The 26,422-nt window shown below is 40.2% G+C and overlaps 1 protein-coding gene across 4 annotated transcripts in view; it reads right to left on the bottom strand.

The window, feature by feature from the left end:
• OMA1 (OMA1 zinc metallopeptidase) overlaps nucleotides 1-26,422 on the bottom strand; it is a 270,295-nt gene that overhangs the window by 45,333 nt on the left and 198,540 nt on the right. Inside the window, exons 9-10 of one of the 4 annotated variants that reach the window (XM_058430727.1) lie at nucleotides 16,818-16,869; nucleotides 15,663-15,689 (exon numbers count right to left, since the gene is read on the bottom strand). The exons of 2 other annotated variants lie outside the window; for them this stretch is intronic. In XM_058430727.1, the coding sequence (XP_058286710.1) occupies nucleotides 15,688-15,689; nucleotides 16,818-16,869 (54 nt within the window). In that variant the 3' untranslated portion in view covers nucleotides 15,663-15,687. Of the gene's footprint in view, nucleotides 1-15,662; nucleotides 15,690-16,817; nucleotides 16,870-26,422 lie in introns of those variants that run through there. One more of the 4 variants, XM_058430726.1, reaches the window with a different exon arrangement.

Raw genomic sequence — 26,422 nt, 5'->3', positions numbered from 1 at the left:
AGGAGGAGGCAGGGAATACCAAAGTTCTCAGGCTGTAATGTCAGCCTGAACTGTCAGGCCCAGCCCAAACCCACTCCTGATTAATGATCCCATTCCTACTCTTTCCCCACAGTGTCAGTGACAAGCAGTGTGGATCAATGGTTAAGGATAAGGACACCAAAGCCAAATTCTGGAGGTTTAAACCCTGACTCCACTGCTTGCTAACTGAATGACTCTGGGCAAATTTCTTGATTTCTTTGTGCTTGTTGCTTCTCCCCCTGTTTGTAATTAGCTATGGGGATGCGAATAGTACTGCTTCACAGAGTAAGCAGAGAGGCTTCTCAGAGGAAGCGACATTTAAGTTAGGCCTTGAGAAATGAACAAGAGTTGGCCTGGTTAAAAAGAAGGCAGGATTGGGAGGCTGAGGCAGGCAGATCACGAGGTCAGGAGTTCGAGACCAGCCTGGCCAACACAGCGAAACCCTGTTTCTACTAAAAATACAAAAATTAGCCGGGCATGGTCGCAGGTGAAAAAGAAATGAGCACTATCATGTTAGTAAGCAGTCCACATTTGTTAGCTCTCATAGTCATGGAGATAAACCACCCAGATCCCCCTTCAAGGAAAGATTGACACCTCCAGCTGTCAGTTCCTTAGGGTCCCTCCACCTGAGGTCACAGCATTCCACAGCCCTGTCCCCTGGCTGAGTGAGGCAGAGGTGTAAAGATTCAGGTATGTGGGCCTAACGCAGTTCAGCCCTGATGGGTAATGCTTACTCCCGAGCACCCGCTATTTTGGCCAAGGATTTGTCAGGCCTGCATTGCAGCCCGATTTCTCCTTCTGCCCAACCCTGCTTCCTCTCCCTTCCCTTCACATGTGTGGATCCTTAAGAAACATCTTGCACCCTGCTATTCATCCCAATGTGATCTGCTTCTGGAGAACCTAACCTGCCATTGCAGCTCCTATTTTTATGAAAGTCTATCAATTTCACTTTCTAAGTAGCTCTCAAAGCAGCCCTGCTTCTCTAACCCTACTCCCGTTTTCCCAGTTCAGGTCCTCACCATTTTACGCCTGGACTCTAAGCCTCTGCACTGTCCCCTTCCTTTCCCATGAATCCTCTCCAGCAGCATCGGCTTGACTCTGCTTGATTTGCATGGCTGCACTGCAGGGCCATGTCGGCTTCTTAAGGGGGCATCCCAGGCCCTTTGCCACAGTAGCCACACTCCCTCTGCTCCTTCCCTTCTGCCTCCAGGTTACTCAGGATCCCTTGGAGACTTCATGTGCTTCCTTACTTTGTGCTCAATTTCTGGCCCTTTTTTTTTTTTTTCAAGACGGAGTCTTGCTCTGTCACCCAGGCTGTAGTGCAGTGGAGTAATCTCGGCTCACTGCAACCTCCACCTCCCAGGTTCTAGCAATTCTCCTGCCCCAGCCTCCCAAGTAGCTGAGATTCCAGGCACCTGCCACCGTGCCTGGCTAATTTTTGTATTTTTAGTAGAGACGGAGTTTCACCGTGTTGGCCAGGCTGGTCTTGAACTCCTGATCTTGTGATCCGCTTGCCTCGGCCTCCCAATCCTGCCTTCTTTTTAACCAGGCCAACTCTTGCTTATTTCTCAAGGCCTAACTTAAATGTCGCTTCCTCTGAGAAGCCTCCCCACCCAGGCAGAAATAACCACTCCTCCTTTGTGTAAGCTCTTGTCGTTGAATTTAATAAGTTGTGTTGTATGTGCTTGGTTGTTCATGCTATTGTTTCTTCTATTAATCAGTGACCAACTCCAGCCTCTACATACATCTATTTGTAGAAATACATTCTTTGTGTATTTTTCTTACTACAAAAGTATAGAGGATAAGTGCAGAAAATTCAGAAAATGTAGATAAGCAAAGGAATAAAATGAAAGTTGCCTATATATCTCAACACTACTAATAACCACTACTTGTATTTTTCTGTGTATCCTTCCAGGCTTTTTTCTATGCATACATATCTTCTTGATATATGCATTCTGATTTTTAACCTGATTTCTTAAAATTAATTAAAATTCCAACAGGTTTTATTATTTGAATAGTTCATTTACAACACCATTTCCAGGGCGGATAGTTCACATTTTATTGTTTAAATAGTTCCTTTACAATATCATTTTAGAGCAGATAGTTTTTAATTTTATAAATGTACCATAACTTATGTAATCTCACTTGTGTTATAGTCATTTTTTATCCAATACCTAACCTAATATCTGAGATAGAATGCAGGCATACCTTGTATGATTTTGATTCTCTTTATTGTACTTTGCCTTTGCATTTTTTTACAAATTGAAAGTCTGTGACAACCCTGTGACAAGCAAGTCTATCAACATTATTTTTCCAACAGCATGAGCTCACTCAGTGTCTCTGTGTCACATTTTGATAATTCTCACAATATTTCAAATTTTTCATCATTATTATACGTTTTATGGTGTAATCATAACACGTATAATCAGTGTCTTTTGATATTACTATTGCAACTGTTTTGGGGCACCGTGAATAGCGCCCATTTTTGATGATAAACTTCATCCATAAATATGCGTATTCAGACTGCCCACCACTGGCCATTCCCCATCTCTCTCCCTTTTCTAAGACCTCCCTATTGCCTGAGACATGCTAATATTGAAATTAGGCCAATTAATAACCTTACAATGGCCTATAAATATTCAAGTGAAAGGAAGTCACACATCTCTCACTTTAAATCAAAAGCTAGAAATGATTAAGATTAGTTAGGAAGGCACATTGAAAGCTGAGATAGCCCAAAAGCTAGGTCTCTTGCACCAAACGATTATCCTACTTGTGAATGCAAAGGAAAAGTTCTTCAAGGAAATTAGAAGTGCCACTCCAGTGAATACATGAATGATGAAAAAGTGAGACAGGTTCAATCCTGATATAGAGAAAGTTACAGTGGTCTGGCTAAAGGATCAAACAAGCCACAATATCCACTTAAGTCAAAGCCTAATCCAGAGCAAAGTCCCAACTCTTCCTCAGTTCTATGAAGGCTGAAAGAGGTAATGAAGCTGCAGAAGAAAAGTTGGATGCAAAAAGTTCACACTGTTTAAGAAAAGAAATTGTCTCTATAACATAAATGTGCAAGGTGGAGCAGCAAGTGCTGATGTAAAAGCTGCAGCAAGTTCTCCGGAAGATCTAGCTAAGATAATTTATGAAAGTACTAAATAACATTTTCAATTTAGATAAAACAGCTTTCTATTGGGAGAAAGAAAATGCTATCTAGGACTTTCAGAGATACAGAAGAAAAGTCAATGCCTGGTTTCAAAGCTTCAAAGGATACGCTAATTATCTTGTTAGGGGCTAATGCAGCTGGTGACTTTAAGTTGAAATCAGTGCTCATCTGGCATCCCAAAAGTCCTAGGGCCTTTAAGAATTATGTTAAATCTACTTTGCCTGTGTTCTAAAAATGGAACAACAAAGTCTGGATGAGAGCACATATTTTTACAGCATAGTTTACTGAGTAATTTAGGCCCACTATCTAGACTGGCTGCTCAGATAAAAGATTCCTTCCAAAATATTGTATTATTGAAAATGCACCTGGTCATTCAACCTTGGCTCTGATGGAAATATACAAAGAGATTAATGTTGTTTTTATGCCTGCTAACACAACATTCATTCTGCAGTCCATTGATGAAGGAATAATTTTGACTTTCAAGTCTTATTATTTAAGAAATAAATTTCATAAAGCTATAGCTGCCATGGACTGTGATTCCTCTGATGGATCTGGGCAAAGTAAACTGCAAATCTTCTGGAAAGGATTCCCCGTTCTAGATGGGGAATTAACACTTGTAATTCATGGGAGGAAGGTCAAACTATCAACTGTCAACATTAACAGGTTGTTGGAAGAAGTTGATTCCAACCCTTATGGATGACTTTAAGAGGTTCAAGACTTTAATGGAGGAAAGAGCTGCAGATGCGATGGAAATCACCAGAAAACTAGAATTAGAAGTGGACCCTAAAGATGAGACTGAATTGTTGCAATCTCATGATAAAACTTTAACGAATGAGGAATTGCTTCTTGTGGTTTCTTGAGACGGAAAGTACTCCTGGTGAAGATGCTGTGAACCCTGTGGAAATGACAACAAAGCACTTAGAGTAGTACACAAACTTGTAGATAAAGCAGAAACAGGGTTTGAGAACATTGGTCCGATTTTGAGAGAAGTTATACTGTGAGTAAAATGCTATCAAACAGTATCACATGCTACAGAGAAATATTTCATGATAGAAAGTGTCCATTGATGCAGCAAACTTCATTTTTGTCTTGTTTAAAGAAACTGCCACAACCACCCCAGCCTTCAGCAACCACTACCCTGATCAGTTAGCAGTCATCAACACCAAAGCAAGACCCTCCACTACCAAAATGATTAGGACTTGCCGAGGGCTGAGATGATTGCTAACAGTTCTTAACAACAAGTATTTTTAATTTAGGTATGTACATTTTTTAGAGACAATGATATTGCACACTTAACAGACTACAGTATAGTGTAAACATAACTTTTATATGCACTGGAAAACCCAAAAATTGTGTGACTTGCTTTATTGCAGTGGTCTGAAACCAAACTCCAACATCTCCAAGGTATTCCTGTACCTACTCAATAAACGTTTATGGACTGCATCTCTTCCATGTTAAGTGGGGAGAATTAAAACTATTCCTCAAAAATGTGCCTTTTGATGCTAACCTCATCTCTTGCCTTTACTGTGAAATATAACACTGTCTATATTCATGGTCTGAACTTCTTCAGCTCCCATTTACTGCCTAATCCATATTGACTGACTCCTGAATCACCCTTCCTCTATACCATATATGGCTTATACTAAGATTGTCAGTGATCTCGACAGTGTAACATAAGCAATATTTTTTTTGGTCTACATCTTGCCTGATTCTCCCAGAAGTGTTTGTTACTACTGTAGATTCCATCTTCCCTTTTGAAACTCTCCTCCCTGAATTATCTATGACCTCACCTCTTCATTCTCCTTGTTCCCATCTTGCTTCTCTGCACAGACCTCCTTCCCCTGCCCATTCTTGATATATATTTTTTCATGTTCCCCAGGTTTCCTTCTTCAGGCAGCTTTTCGCCAAAGCTTTTCTCCATACAGGAATACCTTAGAGATGTTGGAGTTTGGTTTCAGACCACTGCAATAAAGCAAGTCACACAATTTGGGGGGTTTCCAATGCATATAAAAGTTATGTCTACACTATAGTAGTCTGTTAAGTTTGCAATGGCATTGTCTCCAAAAACTGTGCATACATAAATTAAAAATACTTGTTAAAAACTGTGAAGAATGCCATCATTCTTCAAAGAATGACCTGTTAGCAACAAGCAGAAATACAACTTGAACAACCTTTGGCCAAAAAGGAGAAGAATTAATTATCCACAGGATCCAAGAAAGGAATGATAATCAAATACAATCAGGACAGAAATATGGCTGGACATGAAGAAAAACCAGACACGGGACTTGAAAAGGACTTATAATGGCATGTGGCAGTGTTCTCTCACTCTTTCAGGTTGTCAGCTTTATTTTCTCTCATACTTTCATTCTCAAGGGAGGAAATATGGGATCCTAAATCTGTTTAGCTTATGTCACCCTTTTAAAATTTTATTTATTTATTTATTTATTTATTTTTGAGATGGAGTTTCACTCTTGTCACCCAGGCTGGAGTGCAATGGCACGGTCTTGGCTCACTGCAACCTCTGCTCTGGGGTTCAAGCGATTCTCCTGCCTCAACCTCCCAAATAGCTGGGATTATAGCCGTGCACCACCATACCCAGCTAATTTTTGTATTTTTAGTAGAGACATGGGGTTCACCATATTGGCCAGGGTGGTCTCTAACTCCAGACCTGTTTATTTTTTTCCCTGCAGAGAGGGGAATTGAAGCAGTCTCCTAGTCCCAGTTCTAAAAACATAAGACAGGAGCTCCTATTGGTCAAGTTTAGAGCGTGTGCCCACTCATGGACCAATCAACAGTGGTAGGGGAGGAATCACGTGAGAAGATGGTGGCTCCTGTAGACCATATAGGGTCAGTAGGGGAAAGGGAAAGAAACAGTTCCCAGAAAAAAAAGAAAAAAAATTGCTCTATTCCCAGAAAAATGAGAGAGGAGTTGTTAAACAAATAAAATTATAGGTGTCCACTAAAATCTTGATAGAGGATGTTAACAGAAGAGTTATACATGAAGTCTGGAAGAAAAGATGCAAAGAGTGTGAATATATAAGAATATCTCCAAAACTGAGTGTATGTGTGCACATGCACACTTTTAACTCCTTTTATTCTAATTTCTTGCTCACCAGGGCTAATTTGGCTTGGCAGGATTCAAGAGAAAAAGATCTTCTGAACAGTGGACCAAGTATTTTGTACGCTAAAAAATGTACAGCTCCAATTGTAAGCAAATAACAGCTGGTTTTCATATAAATCTCTTATGAGTTGATCTCAGTTTCCCTAGTATCTAACACAGAGTAAGTTCTCAAAGTCCTTGATGAAAGAATGCATAAAAGAATGCATAAATAAAGTCCTTCTGAAGTCATTCGCTGCTGGCGAAAATAATATTGCCAATCCAAATTTGCACAAGTGAAGACAACCCCTAAGCCATGGTGATATCTCCCCATCAGGATATCTAGAGGGGGCTTTTGTTATTTGTGCCTTGTGGACCCCATTTTTAGAAATATTTTCTTTTTGTGATAGACTGGGGATAATTTTTCTGAACTACTCTCTCCATCTCTGTAATAAGATCATATCTTCTCAACCTATTGCCATGTGAGATGCCTGTACAAACCGAGGAAGGAATGTACATCCCTGCCTTATTGACATTGAGCTTGGCCACGTGACATATCTTGACCAATGGAATATCGGAAATATTAGACACTTGTCATATCCAATCAGGAGTTTTAATTGTGCTTGTATGGCTTGACTTAATCCTTCTCACTCCCACCTCCACCATGACAACAGCATGTCCTAAACATTGGTCACTCTTTTTGTTTGGGTTGCAATATTAAATATATATATAAACAAGTATATATTTATATATATTTATAAATATATATAAATAAACAAGTAAATACATATATACATACGTATACATATATGTATACATATGTGTATATATATGTATACATATATATGTATACATATGTGTATATATGTATACATATATGTATACATATGTGTATATATGTATACATATATATGTATACATATGTGTATATATGTATACATATGTGTATATATGTGTATATATGTATGTGTATATATGTGTATATATATGTGTGTGTGTATATATATGAGCTGAATCCAGCCCAACTGATCCACAACCCTCGTGTAACATAAGCAAGAAATAAATATTTGTTGTCCTGAGCCTCTGAGATACTGGGGCTGTTTATTATTGCAACAAAACCTGACTAATACATAAAATAAACCATACATACTGTTAAAACTCGTTTTCCCATTTCTTACTTAATCAACTGCCACATAGCTCTACTGGCCAGCATGGGTTAAGGAGGTGATGATTTGCTAGTGTGGAAAGTTCACAGGCAATAGAGCCTTTGAGCTATTTATATTATATTATATTATATTATATTATATTATATTATATAGACTTTGATAACCTCCTGTGGCTTGGATTCATCGTCACAAAACTCTGTGAATTCATAAAAATGAGGTTCACATCATTGTGAAGAGGAATGGAAACAATATGTGTGGGATGCCAGCACAGAGTAGTGCATTAGTGAATGATTGTTCAATGAAGGAAGGAAGGAATATGTGAACCAATGAATGAATTTCATATTCTATTCATTCAACCTATGAATATTTATTGAACATTTACTATGCACTAGCACTTCTGGGGAATAGAGTGATGAAGAAAATGGACACAATTTTTATCCTCATGAAGAGTAAGTGCTTATGGGTAAGGCAGAGAACAGCAAAATAAACAAGTAAATATATAATGTAAGGTGGAATAAGTACTATAAAGAAAACTAAAGCAGGGTAAGTAAGAGAATATCAAATGAAATCATATACGATCAGGAAAGCCCTCTTGAAAGAACACTTGAGCAAAGACTTGACTAAAATGAGGGTACACGTGTAAAAACCAGGAGGAAGAGCATCCCAGGTAGAAGGACTAGCAAAGTCCAAGGCCTTGAGGCAGGAATTTACATGGAGTGGCTGAGGAAAGGCAAGAAGATTTGTGTGGCAAGAGAATAGTGAGAGAGGGAAAAAGAATTAAATGAGGGTGGAGGAGTGGCCTGGAGCCAAAACCTCAGGCAACTTATAGGACTTCAGGTTTTACCCTAAATAGAAAAGTAAGCCCTGGAGAGTTCTGAGCAAAGCAACAGCAGGCTTAACTTAAATTTGGAAGGTAGGCTCCATGGAGTGTAGATTGGAGCAAGGCAAGTGGGGGTCACTGCATTGCAGAACTCAAGGGGGTGCTCCACACATTGCAGTCTTTGTGAATGGTGTCTCTGGGGCAATGCTGTGCACAATGAATGTGGGTGTAGGCATTGGCCTGGAGGCCAGGGTGGAAACAGGCGGATAGACCAGGAAGCTAGCACACTAGGAAGCTAGCCATGCAAGGGATTGGTGTTTGGGGGCAGGGTGGAAGTGGAAAGGGGATTGGTGAGAACTGATTGGTTGGAGATTATACTCTGAAGGTAAAGCTGTAGATTCTTGCTGATACACTGGCTATAGGGTGTGAAAGAAAGACAGAGGTCATGGATTACTCCTATTCTGGCCTGAGTAGCTGAATGAATTATGGTGCAATTTAGTAAATATGATCCAGTCAGGGAAGGGTGGATTTATGGAGTGTGGGAGGAGAGAATATCAAGGGTTCTGTTTTGGCTGCATTACCTACAAGGTGCTTCACATCTGAATGAATGTGGAAAACAGGCAGATGGAAATGAGTCTGAAAGTCAAAGGAGCTTAAGAAATAAATTTGGTTATAGCACTTAGATGTGTTTAAAGCTGTGGAACAGAATAAACCACACCCCAAGAGGAATGTGGACCAAGAAGAGATCCAAGGTTCACCCCATTTGTCTTTGTGTTTTCCACTGTGACATGCACAGGATCAGGCATGTAGTCAATGTTCAATAAAGGATTTTTAAATTGGATGTAAAATCTTTGTACCAGAAGGAAGAATAAGATGCAGATGCAAGCATCCAGGACGTACAGATTCCCTCAGCATGTTGGGGTCTAGGCTTGCATCTTTTTAATCATCATGGTCATATTCTGTTCTGGCACTTGAAGGTTTTCTGGGTTCTGATCTCAAAAGAAAGAATTCTATGCCCTGCTGGCATTGGCCTCAGATGTCCTCTTTGAGTACCTAGATAGCTTGATCTGTGAGGTTGAGATGTTTTATTTAAAATAATAATCTTTACAATAGTAATAATAGTAGCTTATGTTTATTGAACACTTACATTTCAAGAGCTTTCTAAATATAATCCCAAGAAACCAGCAAGATAGGTATTATGATTCCCATTTTGCAATGAGAAAATCAAGTCCATACTACTAATAAGTGGCAGAAATGAGATTGACACTGGCAGAAATGAGATTGACACTTAACTCTATTTGACTTCAAATTCTAGGCTCTTTTCATATTTTCTAGCTGCAAGACTTCAATCCTTTATCAGAAAATGGTTTAACTGGATGAAGTATCCTTTTTTTATATTTAGGATGACAATAATAATATCTGCCATTTATTACATGTCTGCTAATAGCTAGGGAAATACCTTAAGCAATTTTGATGCATTAGCTCATTGACTCCATTTTACAGATGGGGCCTTTGAAAGTTGGAGGTTAAATGATTTATCCAAGGTCATACAACTGATTTAGTAGTAGGATTTAAGCCCAGATCTGGCCCCAACACCTTAGCACTTATTGAATGCAGTGCCTAAAACTTGGAAAATAATAATGCTCAGAACAATAAATAAAAGCAAACACCGGGTGTGGTGGCTCAAGCAAAGGCCGGGTGTGGTGGCTCACACCTGTAATCCCAGCACTTTGGAAGGCCGAGGCGGCCAACCACCAGAGGTCAGGAGTTGGAGACCAGCCTGGCCAACATGACGAAACCCCATCTCTACTAAAAATACAAAAATCAGCCAGGCGTGTTGGTGTGCGCCTGTAATCCCAACTACTCAAGAGACTGAGGCAGTAGAATCGCTTGAACCCAGGAGGCAGAGGTTGCAGTGAGCAGAGATCATGCCACTGCACTCCAGCCTGGTTGACAGAGCGAGACTCTGTCTCAAAGAAAAAAAAAAAAGCAAAGTAAAAAATAAAATAAAATAAATTGGAGTAACGTGGTGGTTAAAAGAAAAAGCAGCTTATATAGTAAATAATTTGAACCAGAATAATAAAGTTTATTTTAGAAGCATTTTTCTCTTTTCCAGAAACCCAAGAGGCAGTGCTAAAGTCATTCTTTAATGTTATTTGGAATAAATCATTGGTAGCATAATACAGTGGGGAAGAATTTGTGTTCAAAAACCTATTTTAAATCTTAGCTCTGCCATTACTAGTTCCGTGACCTTGGGTAAACTACTTATGTTTTCTTGACCTTGGCTTCCTCACATGTAAAGTGAGAATAACAGTTTGAGGGTAGTACCTTATAAAGAAATATAAGGAAAACACCTTATAAACTGGAAATCATTATAAAAATACATGTGTATTAATCATATATGAAAATGGACACAATCTCTGTATATAAATGGAGAAAAGGGCATATTAACCCAGAGAGACAGTGGTTTGTTATCATTGCAGTCACATGGTAGGTGTTCAATAAATGTTAAGTTCAGTGAGTATAGAGTTTCAGTCGTGCAAAATGAAAAAGTGGTACAGATCTCTTACACAACAATGTGCATATAGTTAAGAATACTATTGTGTACACTTCCAAGTTGGTAAGAGGATAAACGTACGTGTTTTTTCCACTATATATATATATAAAGAAAAGCTTAGCCAAGAAAAAAAATAGTGACTAACATTTGAAGACAACTCTTCATTTCAAAAGTTTGTTTCTAAAAGCCAAAGTCACTCTTGAACACTTGGGGAACACCTTCAAGATTTCACACAAAGAAAACCTTTATTTCAGAAATAAACTTTGATGTTTGAAAATAAAAGACAAAAAGGTGTTTCCTGGGGGCAAAGAGGACTTTTCTCAGCTGCGTGAGAGGCACAGAGCAACCTGAGAGCTGCTCCAGCTCCTTCATCTCTGAGTCCCCTCCCTCCTCCTGCTCTCCCTCACCTCTCCTTCCCCTCCTACTTCCACCTCACTCTTCCTCTTCTCTGACCCTGCTGGAGTCCTTCATTCCTCTTGCCCATCCTCATTCCCTTCTCTTTTGCAGCTAGCCTTCATATGGAATTAAGGCATAGATATTCTTTAATGTTTGTGGCATTATTGAATCTTTAAAGGTTTTGGTTCCCTATTATTTAAGAAATTTCAATTATTGATTTCACTAAGTAATTTAAGAGTCTTGAACATTTTGTATTCAGCCAGTCATTGAACAAATATTTTCTAGGCCACAACTCAGTCTTGGAATATATCCATGAATAAGACAGACTCAGTCGTTGCCCTTGTAGAGTTCATGGTTTTGTAGGAGTGACAGAGGAAAAAGGAGGCAACCAAAATCTAGTGTGAACAAATACTTGCACAGGAATGTTCATGCAGCGCTATTCACAAGAGCTGAAAGGTGGAAACAACCCAAATGTCCATCAATACATAACTTCATAAACAAAATGTGGTATATCCATACAATGAAAAATTACTCGACCATAAAAAGGAATAAAGTTCTGATACATACTATAACATAGATGAGCCTTGAACACAGTATGCTAACTGAAAGAAGCCAGATACAAAAGGTCATATATTGCACCATTCCATTTGTATGAAATATCCAGAATAGGTAAATCTATAGATACAGAAAGCGAATTGATGGCTGTCAGGTTCAAGGCGTAAAGAGGAATGGGGAGTGACTGCTTAATGGCTACAGAGTTTTCTTTTAGGGCGATGAAAATGCGTTGGAACTACTGAGAAGTGGTATCTGCACATCATTGTGAAAGTCACTGAATCTTACACTTTTAAATGGTGAATTTTATGCTATATGAATTCCATGTAATTTTTTTAATGTGTGGCGTAAAAAGTGCTGTGATGGAGTAACTACAAGACGAAACTTGTTTAGGATAAGATTCATGAAGGAGATGTTCTACAAGGTGAGATTTTCATTCATTCAACAAATATTTATCAAACTTTCTCTACATATCAAGCCCTGTTCTAGATCCTGGAAATACAGCAATGAACACTGTTAATATCATAAGCTCTTATCCTCAAGGAGCTTATATTTGGCAGGGGGAAATGGAAGAAGCAAACAAAAATATAATAAACATTTTTCATATTATGTTACAAGGTGATAAGTGTTATGAAAAAATATAATAGAGTAAGGCTTAGTAAGGGGAGTTCCAGAGGATAGTGGAATATAGAGAAATTATCTAGACAAAGGGGAAAATGTTCAAAGGCCCAGGGGAAAGAGAGTCTGACATTCTCACTAAACTTTGTAAAATTTATTTCTCCTCATATATGGACGATATGATTGCTCACCTTCTGGAGCCAGCTTAATCTTTCTCTTTTTTATTCCTTATCTCAGTTAACTTTAACCTATTGAGCTAAAACTTTAGTGTTATTCTTAGCATGTCCCTATTCTGGAAGACTTGAAGATAATTTTCCAAACAGAAATATTTTAGTTGCTTCTCACCGAAGATTTTGTGATACTATTCAGCTTATTAATACCTCATCTAAAATTAATATTTAAAAATTTAAATACAAGATTTTATGACATCCTGCAATTTTAGGAATGATTAGACCAATATGTTTTCAACTGAATATTTCTTCAATTTTTTAATTTGAGTTAACAGGGAAGAATAGGATTTGCTTTCAGAAATTCTAATCACAGCTAATTCTTCAAGAAGATTTCTACCCCATAAAATAAACTAACACTGATTTTACTAACTCTGCAGTAAAAGTTGTAAAAAAATAAGGAGAGAGCTAATTGGCAAAAGAAAGACATCTCAAATCAAATACCTTCTGGTACTTTTCTATATAGACTTTTTATTTTACCCATTTATCAGAGAATATTAACAGAAAGGATTTCCCAACCCCTGCTGTAGCAGTTTTCTTCCTGTCCTTCCCCCAGCCCACTCATGAAGTCTTTCTATTGTTCTTTATTAGGTGCTAAAGACATCCATCCCCCAGTCCTACTAGGACAACAATAGAGTGGCAGGAATGAGGATTAAGAGGGGAATCTTGTTACCCTCATGAGCCGGGCCCCTTAAACCAAGAAGCCTTCAACTGAGAAGTCTCTGGTTTCAACTTTTATTGGATTCTGCCTCCTTTGCTCACTCCTCCTGCACTCAATCTTCTGTGAGAGAATGCATATGATGAGGTCATTAGAACAGTAATACAGTAAGAGCCCAAACTCATGAGGGGCTGCCATTGGGTTAAGATGGAGCCATGCCTTCTAATAATCAAACTCTCTCCCTCATCTAGAATGGATACCAGGGCCTGAACAAATGTGAGGATTCTCAACTCCCCAAATCACAATAAGTGGCTGACTTACTGTGGCTGGGCCTACCCTACATGGAAACACAGACATCAGGCTGTAGGACAGGAATGGCCTAAGAGTTGACATTGGACGTTGAGTTGGAATTAATATCTGTCCTTATTTCTTAATGTGCTTGTAGTCAAGTCACTTTATCCTAAGGCTTAGATAAGGTGTTCTTGTGTGTGAAATGGAATACATACTTCTCAGCATTGTCTTCCATAAGCAGAAAAACTTGGTACATAGGAGGTGCTAGAAAATGATAAATATCGAGAATGTTTGTTGAAATCTTTTTTTTTATTATTATTATTATACTTTAAGTTTTAGGGTACATGTGCACAACGTGCAGGTTTGTTACATATGTATACACGTGCCATGTTGGTGTGCTGCACCCATTAACTCGTCATTTAGCATTAGGTATATCTCCTAATGCTATCCCTCCCCCCTCCCCCCACCCCACAACAGTCCCCAGTATGTAATGTTCCCCTTCCTGTGTCCATATGTTCTCATTGTTCAATTCCCACCTATAAGTGAGAACATGTGGTGTTTGGTTTTTTGTCCTTGCGATAGTTTGCTGAGAATGATGGTTTCCAGTTTCATCCATGTCTGTTTGTTGAAATCTTGATCTTTTTCCAGACTGCAGATTCAAAGGGTTGTGTGCTTGAGGGCTATGCTGGTAGAACAGCTGGGTGGCTGCCAGTATCTTTTTCTCAATTTCTATCTATATATTCTGGGCTCCCTGTGGACCCAGCTAATGCTAGTGTATTACTCACACAAGTATCATTTATTGGATAAAAACAATGTGCATTAATTTGAAGCAAAAAATACTTAAGCATTAAGGGAGAGGAGAAATGTGTCATATGACAGTCAAGTTTATTTTTCACGACTATTTTCTTATGATTTCCAAAATTAGGCTCATCTCTCTCACAACAGTCTATCAGTTAAAAAGAAAGCATTTCAGAGGTTATCTGCTCTGAAGCCATAACAGGAGGATGGAAAAACTGTGGCCCAGGAAGGTCGCATGCTTCTCCAAAATTTACGGCTACTTAGAAGCAAAACTTGGACTGAAACCCAATAATCTTAATTCCCAGTTTCATGCTCTTTCAATCTACTCTACCATTTATGATAGTGGGAAGCAGAGACTATATTTTAAACTGGAAAGAACCTTGGAGTTTACATAAAACATAAAAATCAGAACCATTTATTAAACATAATATCCTTATGAAGTAGATCATATCTGCAGTTTACAGATAAGTGGAATACCCAGATGGGCTGAGTAACTTACTCAAGATCACAAAAAGTGGTAGTTGAGATTTGAACCCAGGTAGTCTGACTCAAAATCCCATGCCTTTAACCACTCCTCAACTATGATTTTAGCAGCTTCTATTACCTGCTAATGAAGGAGGCAACACGATATACTGGAAAGGACTTAGAATTAGAGTTAGATGACCCTCACTTTCTGCTACACACTAGCTCCTCACAAGAAATTATTTCTAAGGTGATGCAGGCAGATAGTTAATGATTATTTTATTACCACTTTCTCTAGTCTGATTAACAATGTTTACCTCCATCCTGACAGGCTGTAAAGAACACAGTAGGGTCTACATATTTCAGTTTCACCATTGTATTTCCAGCATCTAAGATAGATAGCTTGAAAAATGGTAGACACACAATAAATAAACATTTTATTGGATGGAAGGGAGCCTCAGTAAGTCACTTCCTCTGCCTCGGCCTCACAACTTCCATTCATAAAATTAAAAAGCTGTGCATGATCTGCAAGATGACTGCCCAGCTCTGAGATTCTCTGAACATTTGATTCTGAAATGCCAAGAGAGATAGTGTGAGTTCCACTGTTTTGGAATGTCTAGATACCTGAAACTACTTAAAGACAGTAGCACTTGAGTTTCTAGCAAACTAAAGCCATGATGATGAGATATTTGTAAGCAGAAGAAGCCAGAACTCAGGTGGAATCTGGGGAACTCTGGAGGGAGATGACTTTGGAAGGGCCTATAAGACTAAAAGGTGTCCCAGTGAATTGGTCAGCTTGGATTCACAACCCCAGACTGCGTGGATTTACCATCAACAGGCAATGCCCGTGGGCTGCAGGGATCAGCAACATCCTAATGAGAATGTGGATAAATCAATAATTAGGGTCTGAGCTAAATTAGCAAAATACAGCAACATAACTATTATCCATTCAGTGTTCATTATATATCATCCTTTCTTCTGAATTCCAAGCTCATATACTTAACTGATCATTGGACATTTCCATATGGATGTCACGCTGACACCTCAAGCTCACTCAATGTACCAAAGCTGAATTCAACATCTTTTGGCTCTCAATTTCATTGTTTCTCCAATGTACCCTATATCAAAGTTCATAATCCAAACAAAAATCCTGGAGGCATCCTAGACCTCTCTCAATCCCTTTCCATCAAAACATATTGATTTCACCTCCTTTTTAATCTCTGCAACTTCCTTCTTTCCCCTATCGCCACCCCATAGACCCAGCTTGGGCCCTCATAACTGTTTGTTTTTGTAGCTCTCTCTTAAATAATCTTTTGGAGTCTAACACTGGTTGTTCAAATTTGGTGTCTCCACACTACACCCAAAGTGTTCCTCCTAAGATTAAAATCTGGTCAGGTCCCTCCCTGCATAAAGCCTGTTCATGCCTCCTTTGCTTATAGGCTTATGTCCAAACTTCTTATCTTGCCATTCACAATTTGGCCACTGCCTACCTCCCTAGCTTCATTCATTGATAGTCTCTTATTTGTCTCAAATGTTCCATCCAGCCCCAACTCCCTTTTCCACAGGCCTGCAGGTCTATAATGCTGGGGGTGACAGTCCATGGTTCTGACTCATCTTGCAGCAGCTGCTAGAGTTTTCTCTACCACTGGGATGCTGAGCTCTTGTCTCCATCACTGGAACACATAGATGGATGGATGGATGGATGGATGGATGGATGGATGGATGGATGGATATGGATGGATGGATGGATGGATGGATGGATGGATGGATGGATGGATGATTGGATGGATGATTGGATGGATGGATGGATGGATGGATGGATGGATGGATGATGATTGGATGGATGGATGATTGGATGGATGGATGGATGGATGGATGGATGGATGGATGGATGGATGGGGATGGATGGATGGATGGATGGATGGATGGATGGATGGATGGATGGAGAAAAGGAAAATCAGGGAGAAATGTGTGCACTCTAGGTAGTTCCTTAGACTTACACTTTTGAAATGGAGCAGAATGGTTTTCAGGGGCATTCAAGACCCACCAAATCTGAAAGAGAAAAAAAGCCACACGAGGAGTCACAGATCTGAAGAGGGTGAATATAGACAGCCCTGGGTTAGAGTGCAGTAGCACAAGGTATCAGCTTACTGCTGCAGGGGACACTATAGAGAAAGCTTCAACACAAATAAATGGAAGAGTCAAGTTTGGCTGACAAAATTTGGGAGGGAAAAAGAGAGAAAGACCCAGAATTCATGTTGTGCTGTGTGAAGAGCAGTGAGCAAAAAGTTAAACCACATTGCCAGCAGCATAGGCTAACACACATTGCTTAACCTCTCTAATCTGAGTCATTTACTCTATTTCTCATCTTGTCTTCTCTATTGAAAGAGAGGAGCTGAAATTATGTGCTTTCTAGGGTGGTTGTTTGAGTATAATAAGATAATGATATGAAATGCTTTGTGAGTTGTCAAGTGCTGTAAATACATGGGTTCTGACCATTGTTAAGAAATAGGAGAGGAGAAACATTGCTGTTTAATCTCTGTCCTTCTTTGGGACTCTGTGAGAACACAGAATGCATTGCTGACCTGTAGTGCAGACCTTCAGTGCTTGTCACTGTACCTGACATATAGTGGGTACTTAACAATGTCTCCTTAATGATAAAATGACATTAAAACAGGAGGAGAGACATTTTCATGAAGAAGCTTTGGAATGAGACCAATCTGGATTTGAATCCTGCTATGCCACTTCCTACCTATGTGACCTTAGGCAAGTTACTTAACCTCTCTGAGTCTCGGCGTTCTCAACTGGCAAGACGAGCAGAGCTTCTCAGCTCAGAAGGTTGTTGTGAGGATTGCACGAATTAATGTTATAGCAAGGGAGCTCCTGAACACATAGCAGGTGTCTTAAAGTGATCCTTGTGTTAAAGAATAAGGAAGATCGTCAAGCATCAGTGATTAAAGGGGTAAGAGAGGAAATTAGTGGTCCAGTGAAGAAAATTGTGATGGTATTGCTGACAATCACTTCATCTTGAACTGTGCCAGGGACATAATTGGTATAAGTCAATTTCCTATCTGTTGGGAGTGTGGTGTGAGCTTCAGATGAAATGAGGGCTCATATTGACAACAGAGAACGAGAAGGCATTTGGAAGAATAAAAAGAATGCAGACCTGGGCTGTCTCTCCCTCCATCCCCTGCCTCAGTCTTCTCTTCTACAAAATGGAGAGGAGAACTAGAGAATCCAAAAAGCCCCTTCTGGATATAAAACTCTGTGTATCAAGAGGAAACATAATGGTGGGCTGAGTTGAGTGGACTTGAACTAGAAACTTTTCTGTTCTTTTGGCAGGTGAAACTGTGTGTTGGTTTAAATACCATTGAGAGGTTAATTAACATCACTGAGAGCCCGTTTTCTCATTTGTAACAGGGGAATATTACTGCCTAGCTTGAAGGATTGCTGCAAGGGTTAAATGAGGTGATAGGCTTCTAATGATGGGCACAAGATAGGCTCTTATTGAATATTCAAAATATTATTATTCTCTGTCTTTTTCTCCCTACCTTTCCCAAATTCAGCTAGGTCTCTCAGCCTCTCTGTTATATGGCCATTGTGTCAGGCTTCTAACTGGCAACCCAGCCTAGCACCTATAGATGCATTTGCTCATCAATGAAGTGAAAAGAGGAAAAGGACCCTTTCTACCCCTTCAGCCTGCCCTCCACTGGGCTGCCAGAATTATCCTCAAAAGCACAGTTCTGATCTTATCAGTCCTCTGGTCAAAAGACTTTCATTGTTTTTCATTACCCTGAAACACTGACCACATCTCTTAGCCTACAATTTAAGGCCCTCCCAGACCTTAGTCTACCTCAGTAGTCTCATTTCACCACTCCTTGGAACAACCCATTTCCCAGCTGAATCAAAATCAACTGCAAGCTCATTTTTTCCACCACCTCCATGCCACCAATAACATCCTTCAATGGAAAAGAATTATAGTCTGCTTTGGAATACTGAGAGTCACACAAGGAAGTTTCACCACAGTGCAGTCCAAATCAGAATGTGCTGCATCAAAGTGGAAACATTTCTGCATTATTTGTTTTTCTCCTGAAATCAATATTCCCTCAGTAACAAATTCAGCAGGGATGCCTCCATTCCCTGGTCTTGGGGGTTCCCTTAACAGAACAATGTGTAATTTCCTCCATTTCTCTGGCTCTAATGGGGGCTGTCAGGTATCCTTCTCCTGAAATCCTGGCAAAGGATGCATAAATCCAACGGGAAGCTTTGCATGACTGTCACATTTTCATTCTAATCAGCAGCCCCTTCCCCCACCTTCTTTGTACTTAAGAGGCCAGAGATACTCCAATCCCCTCTCCTGAGCTTCCCTCGTGCCTAAGAGGACCTCTGGCCTCTGCTTACTCACCCACCCCCATCCCAGGAGGTTGCAGCCCCTCATTATATAAGGAGGCTCCTGCTAGGAGGTTCATTTCATCTATCAGTGCTGAGTTTCACCTCCGATCTTAGGCTTCCTTGGGGTTATAATGTGCCCTGCCTCCCTCCCTGTCCTGGGTCAATTTCATAGATTTCTTTTCTGCTGCCAAGAGCAGCTTCCAGGGACAGGAAAGACTGCCTACCTCAGCTCAGAGTGAGACACTGAGGAGAAATGGGCCTTTTAACAACTGCAAATCAGTGATGAGAAAGCGATGGGACCCCATCACCATCACTCAGACCCTCCTCCAAGCCCTTTGCATTTAGCAGGTGAAACGGAAAACATTTTGATTAGGCCTAACTGGATGATAGATACGGGAATCTGGCCCATACAGACGCTAAATCCATTTCCTGCTGCAGATGAATGGGCAGGCGGCCTGCAGCCTGATCAAAATTTTCTTTGGCTAGAAGCGGAAATGAAGGCCCCTGTGCCATCACCTACTGAACTCCTCACAATAGCTATTCGTTCAGCTTCTATGAGAGGATCCTGTCCTCTGCCTAGGGTCCTCATATTGTAGTTGCAATGGTGATGTGTGTTGGTGCTCATTATTTCATAATATTGTAGAATCAGAGCTGTAAAAATGACTTTGAGGGTCATTAAGTCAGTTGGGTTCAATTTGCTTTTGTTTTATAGCAGCAGAACCATTTTTTGCAAATAACATCCTACATGGTAGCTCAGTACAGGAAATGGACAAAAATGGAGTTTCTCTGGATAAGTAATCTTCTTCAGAAATGTGGGGTTCCAGAAAAAGCCCTTTGAAATGCAATGATTCATTTTAATCATGAAGTATCTATAAGCATCTGTGCTGCCATAGCCACACATGTGATCACTAGCTTAATTAGTTCTAATGATAAGAAGCTCATTACATTACAAATAATATCATTCCCCTAACAAAGGACAAATCATGTAACCTCAATGGACCTCAGGATCCTCATCTAGAAATAAGAGAAAATAATAGCAACCGCCTGCTAGAAGGAAATGATGAAATACTATGTGTGAAATGCTTAAAACTCATGAATTCCGTGGCCACACTGGCAAAGCAGGCTACATGTATAAGTGAAAGGACTAAACTTAGAGACAGATTGCAATTCAAATTTGACTCCACCATCTATTAGCTGTTTGACTTTGGGCTACTTACCTAACCTCTCTGTGCCTCAACTGTATGGTCCATTTTATCATATGACTCATTGGGTTGTTGCCAAGCTTAAATACATGACAGAAAATGTACTTTACAAAGCATAAGAAATGATTATGGGCTTTTTTGTTTTGTTTTGTTTGTTTGTTTTGAGACAAAGTTTCGCTCTTATTGCCCAGACTGGAGTGCAATGACGCGATCTCGGCTCACTGCAACCTCTGCCTCCCAGGTACAAGCAATTCTCCTGTCTCAGCCTCCCAAGTAGCTTGTATTACAGGCATGTGCCACCATACCTGGCTAATTTTTTTTGTATTTAGTAGAGACGGAGTTTCACCATGTTAGTCAGGCTGGTTGTGAATTCCTGACCTCAGGTGATCCACCCGCCTCAGCCTCCCAAAGTGCTGTGATTGCAGGCATGGGCGACTTGCACCCAACCGATGGTTTTAATGAACAGGATGCACATAGGAAGCCAGCTTCAGTCACCTTGACCTTGGTGGGAGGTTGTCAATTACCACTTCAAGATCAAAAAATGCCTGAGCCACCTGGGAAAGACAATCCTCGGAGGTTTATTTCAGTGCTGTGGATCCCAGTAATGTGTCACAAGGTGGAGGAGAACCACCTTTGTGCACAGTGCTAGGAGCTTGATATGCAGGAAATTATTCAACTCCTCTGCACTCAGATCAATTCTTGCACTTCCCTGATTTACTCTTTATCACGGGGAGGCCAAACCCTGCAAGCAACATTCCAAGGTTCCCTTGCCAAAAGACCTCACCTCTGTTCAGTTCAGCTGATAGCAGGCAGTAGAAAGAGACTGGAAGAAGGGAGGGAAAGAGAAGCTAACTATTTCTCACCTTGCCCCCTTAGCTTGAGCAGTGGCTGCTTCTCCTCCAGGTTCTAGCTCCCAACAGTCAGCCCCTCAAACCATGATCTGAGCTCCTGCAAGGCAGCCTTACCACTAACTCCAAGTCCTGCCTGACTCCCCTGGGAATGACTATCCTCCAAGGGTCCAGCTCCCACCAGGCCCTGATGCCAGGGCTCTTAGCATTGCCTCCTCTCTTTGTACCTGCAGCTCTGGAAGAGGTAGTGGCTTCTTATACTTGCTAATCCTAGGATGACCTCACCTTCCCTCATTGCTCTGTTGGTCCTTTTGCCGTTTTGTGACCAATTATTGAACCAACCAACACGGGACCTGTTTTCTCCAAACCCCTCACAAACACACCTCCTAACAACTCTAGGAGGTTGTGATTTTTCCTTATTTACCTTTGAATGAGCAGAGTCTCAAAGAAGCTAAATAATGTACTCAAGATTCAAAAAAATGAATGGCTGAACTGAATCCAAACTCAGCCTTCTAAGTCAGTCAGTGCTTTTTCCAACAAACTGCAAGCCAGTAAAGAGACCAGTAAAACAACATGAGGCTAGAAGTCTCTAAATGCTGGAGAAATTCATGGCTGTAGTTACAAAAAAAAAAAAATGATGATCTTGTTTGAGGTTTCAGTTTTCTTGATGTTGCTAGCAGATGCTCTATGTTTAAGACTCAAATTTGCTTGTAAAAAGCAGTGATAGAGTAAAAAGAAAATTTAAGACTCAGTAGACTCTAGCTTGGGTCTGCCCCTAACTTGGCTATTAGACTCCAGGTAACACTTTATCCTCCTGTGGTCTTGATTTATCCATCTTTAAAATGAAGTTTTAGAACTCAATAATTCAACATTCTGATTCTGTGATTCTAATTATGTGATTTTATACTGACTTTTGCTTCACCCTACAATGAGATTTTACACATGTTGGGAAGTTTTTTTGGCACATGAAATGCTAAATTAGAGTAAATAAATGAAGTCTTTGGCATGCCACTCATGAAAGGTCTTTAGATCCTGGATAAAAATGAACAAAGGAAGACTTGGCAGGATACTTCAAAGAGGTGCCTGACCCTGATTTAGATTGTCAAGATGTCATTAGGAAGATTGGACTGCTGGGGGCTGGCTGCAGTCCATCTGGAAGAGTTTCATGAAAAAGGTGAGCTCGGAACACGGTTTTGAGAGAGAAGAGTGTCTGGCTCCCTGCCTCTACCTGCTGTCCCATCCCCACTTCAGTCTTTGAAAACTTACTCTGACCCTATTCAGAGAAATCTGTAAGCCTAGGAGCTTACTGGCACATGACATCAGGATGCTGATCACTCGGACCTTCTTCTTGGCTTGGGCTTGGTTTGAGTATCTGAGCTCCTGGGTTGCTCCAGAGCCTGAGCCCCTGCTCTTCCCTTAGTTTCATGAAATCACAAACAGTCTGGTTTCCTCAGTGCCTGAGATACTGAAGTACCTGTATCTGAATCATCTCCCCACGTCCCAGGATGCAAGTCACTGAGCCTGAACCAGTGCATAGTAGGGAAAAGCATGTGAGCAGCAATTTTTGCTGGTAGCTATTTGAGCCCTGTCCAAAAGAGAAGTTCTCTAGTTCAACATTTTGACTTGGCTCCTTTTATTATTATTATTATTATTATTATTATTATTATTATTATTATCATTATTACTATTATTATTATACTTTAAGTTCTGGGGTACATGTGCAGAATGTGCAGGTTTGTTATATAGGTATGCACATGCCATGGTGGTTTGCTGCACCTATCAACCCGTCATCTGCATTAGGTATTTCTCCTAATGCTATCCCTCCCCTAGCCACCCACCCTTTGACAGGCCCCAGTGTGTGATGTTCCCCTCCCTGTGTCCATGTGTTCTCATTATTCAACTCCCACTTATGAGTGAGAACATGCAGTGTTTGGTTTTCTGTTCTTATGGTAGTTTGCTGAGAATGATGATTTCCAGCTTCATCCAGGTCCCTGCAAAGGACATGAACTCACCCTTTTTTGTGGCTGCATAGTATTCCATGGTGTATATGTGCCACTTTTCTTTATCCAGTCTATCACTGATGGGCATTTGGGTTGGTTCCAAGTCTTAGCTATTGTGAACAGTGCCACAATAAACATACGTGTGCATGTGTCTTTATAGTAGAATGATTTATAATCCTCTTGGTATATACCCAGTAATGGGATTGCTGGGTCAAATGGTATTTCTGGTTCTAGATCCTTGAGGAATTGCCACACTGTCTTCCACAATGGTTGAACTAATTTACACTCCCACCAACTGTGTAAAAGTGTTCCTATTTCTCCACATCCTCTCCAGTATCTGTTGTTTCCTGACTTTTTAATGATTGCCATTCTAACTGGCATGAGATGGTATCTCATTGTGGTTTTGATTTGCATTTCTCAATAACAGTGATAATGAGCTTTTTTTCACGTGTTTGTTGGCTGCATAAATGTCTTCTTTTGAGAAGTGTCTGCTCATATCCTCTGCACACTTTTTGATGGGGTTGTTTGTTTTTCTCTTGGAAATTTGTTTAAGTTCCTTGTGGATTCTGGATATTAGCCTTTTGTCAGATGGATAGATTGTAAAAAATTTTCTCTGGTTCAGTAGGTTGCCTGTTCACTCTGATTATAGTTTCTTTTTACTGTGCAGAAGCTCTTTAATTTAATTAGATCCCATTTGTCAATTTTGGCTTTTGTTGCCATTGCTTTTGTGTTGTCATCATGAAGTCTTTGCCCATGTCTATGTTCTGAATGGTATTGCCTAGGTTTTCTTCTAGAGTTTTTATGGTTTTAGGTCTTATGTTTAAGTCTTTAATCCATCTCGAGTTAATTTTTGTATAAGGTGTAAGAAGGGGTATAGTTTCTGTTTTCTGCATATGCCTGGCCAGTTTTCCCAACCCATTTATTAAATAGGGAATCCTTTCCCCATTTCTTGTTTTTGTCAGGTTTGTCAAAGATCAGATGGTTGTAGGTGTGTGGTGTTACTTCTGAGGCCTCTGTTCTGGTCTATTGGTCTATATATCTGTTTTGGTACCAGTACCATGCTGTTTTGGTTACTATAGCCTTGTAGTATAGTTTGAAGTTAGGTAGCATGATGCCTCCAACTTTGTCCTTTTTGCTTAGGTTTGTCTTGGCTATGCAGGTTCTTTTTTGGTTCCATATGAAATTTAAAGTAGTTTTTTCTAATTCTGTGAAGAAGGTCAGTGGTAGCTTGATGGAGCTAGCACTGAATCTACAAATTACTTTGGGCAATGTGGCCATTTTCACGATAATTGATTCTTCCTATCCATGAGCATGGAATGTTTTTCCATTTGTTTGTGTCCCCTCTTATTTCTTTGAGCAGTGGTTTGCAGTTCTCCTTGAAGAGGTCCTTCACATCCCTTGTAAGTTGTATTCCTGGGTATTTTATTCTCTTTGTAGCAATTGTAAATGGGCTCGTTTAAGGGAACGGATATCTATTTAAAGAAATGGACTCACATTTTAGGCTCATAAACCCATGCATGGTTACAACCACTACTTTCAAAGAGTCAAATATGTGAAACAGCCCAGAAAGATCAAAAGGGATTCATAGGCTCAAATATCTCATGTCTTTCTCACTCCCATCTGCAGGAAGGGGCCCTGATAGATTTTGACCCTAAGATTCAAGAACTCTCCATTTTATAGCCTAATGATCAGTGGGAGTGAAGGGGGCAGAAGGAGATGGAAGAAGAACAGACTTCAAACACATTGAATTGTGTTCGAACCTTGGCTGTGTAGATGGCTAAGGGTTGGCCTAGAGTAAGTTCTCCAGCCTCTCTGAGTCTCAGTTTCCTCATTGGTAAGGTGAGAGGACAATGTACTCTTCATGCATGCAGAGTCAAGCAGACGCCCATGCCAATCTACAACATGTGATAGATTATCTCCTGGGGAAGTAACGTCACTGGGAATGTAACAAAAAGGAAAATTTCAGATTTACCAGGATTCCTATAAGGTTAAAAGATCAATGTTAATCTTTGCAGGGAGATGGGGGGGAGGGGTGTGGAGAGGAGGCAGCTGTTGAGACCCCTAAGAAGCCTGTTGAGCCATACTAGATGAATGCTTTTCTAAGGATGGTGAGTCTAGTTAACCTCAGAGCTGATATTTTCAGGGAAGTTGGAGTAGGATGGGAATGCAAGTTAAGGGCCAGAGTGAAATGACTGAATTGCACAGGACAAACCAGGAGCCACTGGCCACTTCTGCCACTGGGTCCTCTTCTTTACTTCTTCTCCATGAAGCCCTAGCCTCTCCTTTAAATCCATCAGCTTGAAGCCCTGCTCAGGGCATCCTGTTATCTCAGACATGTCTCAGGCCAGCCTGGCTTCCATCTGTAAGCACTTCCTACAGTGCACATGCATAGGAAGCACTGATTTTCTCTCCAGAAATCCCTATTTTTCTCTTATGCCTAGATGCCTCCCCTGCCTCCTCTAAATTCATCTGTGCTGGGGACATAATGTAGGGAAATGGCAATCCTGTGTATATGCCAGAGTCTTCTTCAAAATACTGTGCCTGAAATCATGTCTGCAACTCAACCTTCCTATTAGTAATAACAAAAAATGTATATTGAATATTTTAAAATGCTGATGAGGATGTAGAATTAGTCACCTGCTAATATGGTCAGACTCTAAGTACATAGCCATCCAGCATGTATCTAACATTTGTAGAGAAAGGGATCACAATTTAGGGATGAATAAAGTTTAGAGATTTGATCAAGGGCAACAGCTAATAGGAGCTATGTCTAATTTTCCAAACTCCACTCTTTCCATCTCAGCCCAGCACAGTAACAAGAAACTATCAGAAAAGTGGGTCTAAACACAATCAATACATTACACAACTCCAGGGGGTGCTATTCACACTGTAGTCTACTGCTATGGCCTGAATGTTTGTGCACTCCCAAAATTCATGTTGAAATTCTAACCCCTAAAGTGATGATGTTGGGTGGTGGGGCCTTTGAGAGGTGATGAGATCATGGGAGTGAAATCCAATGAATGGGATCAGTGCTCTTATAAAAGAGAGCCCTGTTTTGGTACCAGTACCATGCTGTTTTGGTTACTGTAGCCTTGTAGTATAGTTTGAAGTCAGGTAGCGTGATGCCTCCAGCTTTGTTCTTTCGGCTTAGGATTGATTTGGC

Source organism: Hylobates moloch, unplaced genomic scaffold (genome assembly GCF_009828535.3).
Source record: "Hylobates moloch isolate HMO894 unplaced genomic scaffold, HMol_V3 SCAFFOLD_18, whole genome shotgun sequence".
Classification (NCBI taxonomy): Eukaryota; Metazoa; Chordata; class Mammalia; order Primates; family Hylobatidae; genus Hylobates; species Hylobates moloch.
The sequence above is the reverse complement of the archived record's forward strand: the minus strand, read 5'-3'. Positions and strand labels throughout refer to the sequence as shown.